Raw genomic sequence first — 5653 nt, forward strand, 5'->3', positions numbered from 1 at the left:
TTCGAAATTTAAAAATAAATATTTGCATAATGACCACTGGGAAAACTCCAGATCATAGATATATGTGTGTATCTCTGGCTCTGGAGGGCCACAGTCTGCACCATGGTCTTGCATTAATTTCAAAGGAGCGCTTCCCTTTACTAAAATGGCGGCTCTATTGACGCATTCCTTTCTCAAGCCACCATAATAATTCTATAAGAGATGTAGCTTGACTGTGGTGTGTTAATCATGATCGGTACAGTAAAGTAGTTGTTTCTTCTTCAAGTTTTTATTGTTTTTTCAATACATCTGTTTATTTCTTATAATGCAGGATTGAAACTGGCTTTGTTTAAGCTCTGCAATCATTAAAACATTAGACTAAACTTTAAAGCAGAATGCTAACACAGGATTGAAATCTGCTATAATTTCTTAGCACAAAAAATAAAAGCCACATCCAGTATAGCGGCTCACAATCTGCAGAGCTGCAGGATATTAGAGCATCGTTATGACGGAGAGCAGAAAACAGAGGATCAGAAAGCTTTGAGTGACTCTTCTAGCTTCGTTATTTGCAGAGCTCTGCTTGTTACTTTTAGCATTATCATACAGGAAGTTCTTCTTGTCATTTTTACGACTTTTATGATTGGAGCTCTTAGTAATGCTCTGGATGAAGCCTTCAGTGACGCTCCGCAAGACACTTTTATTACTGTAATGCATGGAGCTCTGGGTCACACTCTGGACGAAGCCTTCAGTGACGCTCTGGAAAACGCTCTCTTCACCGTCATACATAGAGCTCTGGGTGATGCTCTCTTCACCGTCATACATGGAGCTCTGAGTGATGCTCTCTTCACCGTCATACATAGAGCTCCTGATGGCGCTCACTTCATCATTACACAAGTGTCCCTCACAACATGAGGAATACTTTTCAGTAGTAGATAAAAAATCACAAAGGGATCTAGAAGCACATCCTTTTACAACTACTGTCTGGCCTTCAGAAAGTTCTGAATAAAAAAGAAAATCAGGTTTAGTCAGTATGAATTGTCCATTGGCATAATAGAATCAAAAGTTGTTAACACTTAAAAACAATAAGGTTGATGTAGTTAATGTTAACCATTAGTTACAGTTTTTTTCCAACTACTTACACCTTTTTTTTTAAAAAACTGCACACACAAAACGCAAAATACCTCACATCTCCTTCAAAATGTAACTCTGCATTCAAAATACCATAAACACACGACAGAATGAAGCATTTGCATCAAATGGCAAACACATCTTTCATAATATAACACTTTTGGATATAGCATGTCAACACAGTTGTTCTCAATCTAAAGCTCTTCGCTCTTATATCTACATTTCAATACGGTGTTCTACAGTGACAGTAATCTGCAGAGAGGAGTAACAGGTACACTGTAAACCAGGGGTCACCAAACTTGTTCCTGGAGGGCCGATGTCCCGCAGATTTTAGCTCCAACCCTAATCAAACACACCTGAACAAGCTAATCAAGGTCTTACTAGGTGTACTTGAATCACCCAGGCAGGTGTGTTGAGGCAAGTTGGAGCTAAACCCTGCAGGGACACCGGCCCTCCTGGACCGAGATTGGTGACCCCTGCTGTACACAGAACATATCTATTAGGCCAAACATTACCGGTGTTTTATAGCATAAAAAATCATAAACATACTGTAAATAACAATGAAAAAAGAACACATGTAAAGCAAAAGTATATTCTCCAGAATACAGTAAAGAACACAGTTGTGTGTGGGGGGAGTCTCGGGGGCGAGATGCGTCCATTACCTGCAGAAGTGTGGGCAAAAGGTTGGCCATCATACACTTTACAGTTTTTTATGATTGCTTACAGTGTTTTTGGATTGCTTAAGCACAATTTTCAAAACAGGGCCTGTGTTTTCAAAACAGTACACACATTTAGCACAACCAGACACCCAATTAGCAAAACACTACAGGTCCTTTGCATAATCAAAACACTCTTGTAAAAACTATACACTTGTGTTGAAAAACCACACTTTTTTACCATAGGAAACACACGTTTTACATTTACTAAACTCTGCTGTGAATAAACCTAAAACACTTTTAGCATTTCTACTTCCCTATGATTCGAGTAGGCGACCGTCAACAAAGTACAAATATAAAGTAAATCCACCAAACACTACACAAGACTAATGTAGCACACTGAAGAAACTTTATTATGTGGACATGGAGATTCATAGTACTGTAACAACATGTGACTTAACTGTATGTATTGTACTGTAAGTTATACATTAGCCCCTTTCACACATACAGACCTTTCCGGAAAATTACCGGCAATTTTCCGGAAAGGTCTGTATGTGTGAACAGGCCCTTTTTGAAAATACCGGTAAAGGAGAAGTTGTAACATTATAGGTATATATATATATATATATATATATATATATATATATATATATATATATATATATATATATATATATATATATATATATATATAGCTAATGAATCAAAGGAACATTGACTTTCGTTGTTTCTTTGCCTATTTTTATTTAAACTTTGGGTCGGGTGTAATAGTACACCACCTTTTTTTTAGGACTACACCACTGATTTATACCTATTGCTTTTTATTGTGGTTCCAGCAGATTGGTGTGTCTACAGTTTTGCACCAGTGTGCCTGCACACCTGATGGCTGTGTTTAACCAATTGGCACGTGTGTGTTAGTTTGAAAACCTTTGCTTTGAAATTGCAAGGAAATTCCATCATGGTAAAATTGTGCCAAAAAGTACCAAGTGTGTTTAGTGATTTGCATATCACAGTGTGTAATGTTTTGCAAAAAGTGTGAAGCTGACCATGTGCTTACAGTTGTGCGATTCTAGCCTTGTGTTTTGCTCCTTGGGTATAAGGTTTTGCTAGTTGTGGGAAAAGTTTAATTTTGGTGTGTAAGCAATCGTGAAAAACAGTAAAGCTAGGCTCAGAAGAATTCCTCTAATGTTTTTTAGAGGAATTTAGGATTTAGAAAAGGAGAAAATGGGGTAGTGCAAACTGGGGTTGGAGGGGGGGGGGGCAGCCCAGTGTCCCATCATCTTTGGCCATTATCTTTGGCCTAAACTGGACTAAAGCAGTGACTGGTTAGCGATCAGTTAAGAAATTAGTGTTTGCACATTTGAGGAGAGTGTGTGTGTGAGTGAGACCTTGTGAATAAGTGTAGCATTTTGATTGGTTGTGTTTGGCAAAGGAATGCAAGTTGCTTTATGTTAGAATTTAGTGTTTTAGGTATAGAGTTGTGTGTAGTGTTTTATACAATTGAAAATTGAGTTCAAGGCCAAAAAATAGTTTATGGTTTTGGAAATTTGAGGTGTAGTTTTGCATTTTGAGTGAGATGTTTCAGAAATCGTGTGACAAGAAAAGATTTAGTTTGTAAGCAGTTGGAAAAAAACTGTATTAAAAATAGAGTTGTTTAATGGTAGTTGATGTTAACATATGATTAATTAACTAATGTTAACAAGCATGAATATGGATTTTAATAATGCATTAGTAAATGTTGAACTATGGTAATTAAATGCTGTACAATTATTGTTCGTTATTAGTTCATGTTAGTAAATAAATTAACATTTTAACAACAAAAACATTCATTAAAAATGCACAACTAATACAATTTTAATAACATGTTTGTTTTAGGTTTCTCACCTGTTAATGTAATGCAGCGGTCTTCACTCCCTGAACAGCTCATAATGTTTGAGCAGCTGCTGCCATCACAAGAGTAACATATCAGTCCATTGGGCATCAAAGTTCTGGGATCTAGTAGAGCAAAACAAGTGAGGTTGTATTCTATTTCTTCTACAAATACAGCATCTAATAAAACAATTTAGCTGCTCCAAACCTTGAAAGAAATTCTAGTCTAAACCTCCACCTCCTTTTTTGTCTGACTGATTGTCAGATTAGTCATTTGCGCTTGGTCAGTAAAGTACAGTACCTGGAGCATCTCGAGTATTACAGAAGGAAGTGTGACAGCAGGAATAAGATGACTTTACAGGACCGAGATTCATGGATCCACTATGACAATCAGCAGCACAACCTTTAACATTCTTTTCTGTATGGTAGTAGCCTGAAAGAGCAGGTGAATGATAGAGGAAAGATCAGTTCAGCTGAGCAATATTTTTGTTGAAATTTTATCAAGTAAAAAACTACATTTAATATATCATCTTAATGCCTGAAATCTGTGAAAAATTCAAGAAAATGCTTTCATTTTCACAAATTAGGCTGTTTGTAACATTTGACATAAATAAATAAAAATAAATAAAAATAAATAAAAATAAATAAAAATAAATAAAAATATATATATATATATATATATATATATATATATATATATATATATATATATATATATATATATATATATATATATATATATATATATATATTTATATATTTATTTATTTTTATTTATTTTTATTTTATTTTTTTTTATTTATTTATTTTTGATCAGGAAATAAGTAGAAGATTGCATTCCCATCAGTCAAAAATAATAGATAGTAGTTTCAATCCAACATACTCAACTTACCAATTTGTGTCACCATTGTTGCACTCTTGCACGTTGAAGCTGTCCGAGGACAAATCACTAATGTGTCTTCACAATAATCCGTCATGCATTCATAACAGTAGAGAGAGTGCCCTGAGAAAAAAAAAAGATATTTAGAGAGAGAGACAGATCTAGTGATCTGTATTTTTACCCCATTTTAAAAAGCTATTTGTACCTGCAGTGAAAAGAACGAACAGAAGAAAAACTGAGATTTGCAGATCCATCTTTGATCAGGAGGAGAACAAAATGCCAATGTTTCTGTTTCAGTGCCCATTATATAGATGATCAGAAAGGGAGGGACTTGATGAGAAAACGAAAGTTTAACAAAAATACTGCAAAATAATAAATCAAGATAATTTAAGTGCAAGAATTTGCAGGACAGATAAAGGCAAATTTACTAAAAAAAATAAGGGTGTATAAGTACCTGTTATAGGAGTTAATAAAACAGCAGAGGTTGTCACAGAAAAAAAGGTGTTATCAATGATAATTTTTGACTATTCAACAAACTGGCAAAATGTTATGTTGATGAGTTGATCAGAAACTAGTAAACTGCATCTCTTTTCTGATCACCAGCATCAAATTAAACCTCAACAAACAGGAAACACTGAAAATAGGTCAGTTTTTAGGGGGTTTAACAGTCTAGAGGGTTTAAAAGGACCAGTTAGACCTCAGTTAAAGGTGCAACGTATGCTAGGAGCAAACCATGAGAAATCAGTCCTTCATTAGTTTCCATTCTTTTTTCACTTCAGTGTCCTGTATTGCTGAGATGACATGAAACTGGTTTTTAAGGAAGCGCTGTGGAGAATTTTGTTTCTAGTTAGGGCTCTGTGTTTTAAAACGATGAATTGCAGTGCAAGTCTGAACATGTGAATGTAGTATGAATGAGGAAAGTGTGTGTGTGTGTGTGTGTGTGTGTGTGTGTGTGTGCGCCAGTGGTTGTGTGGTATCAGTGAGCTGGAAAAACAATAAGACTTCTCGTAAGCGCCTTGAGCTTACTGATAATGCTACATGTATGCTTACAGTATATCATTTTGCTTCCAAAAGACAGACTACCCTCTGCTGTTTAATGACCTATTGTTATTTATAATAGTTTTTAAAGCAATACTTTTTT

General features: G+C 35.2%; 1 protein-coding gene across 1 annotated transcript; it reads right to left on the bottom strand.

The window, feature by feature from the left end:
* Nucleotides 1-249: 249 nt before the first annotated feature.
* Nucleotides 250-4793, bottom strand: LOC130214732 (uncharacterized). The gene is made up of 5 exons (XM_056446541.1): nt 4718-4793; nt 4525-4635; nt 3934-4065; nt 3648-3758; nt 250-977 (listed from the first exon to the last, which is right to left on the bottom strand). The coding sequence occupies exons 1-5, from the start codon at nt 4764-4766 to the stop codon at nt 472-474; spliced, it is 909 nt and encodes a 302-aa protein (XP_056302516.1). The 5' UTR covers nt 4767-4793; the 3' UTR covers nt 250-471.
* Nucleotides 4794-5653: the final 860 nt, after the last annotated feature.

Source organism: Danio aesculapii, chromosome 21, assembly GCF_903798145.1.
Source record: "Danio aesculapii chromosome 21, fDanAes4.1, whole genome shotgun sequence".
In the NCBI taxonomy this organism is placed as follows: Eukaryota; Metazoa; Chordata; class Actinopteri; order Cypriniformes; family Danionidae; genus Danio; species Danio aesculapii.

Coding starts and splice junctions, on each gene's coding strand:
- LOC130214732 (XM_056446541.1), bottom strand. CDS start 4,766: ATGGATCTGCAAATCTCAGTTTTTCTTCTGTTCGTTCTTTTCACTGCA. Junction 4,636..4,717: donor GTTCGTTCTTTTCACTGCAG/GTACAAATAGCT, acceptor TTTTTTTCTCAG/GGCACTCTCTCTACTGTTAT. Junction 4,066..4,524: donor AACAATGGTGACACAAATTG/GTAAGTTGAGTA, acceptor CTGCTCTTTCAG/GCTACTACCATACAGAAAAG.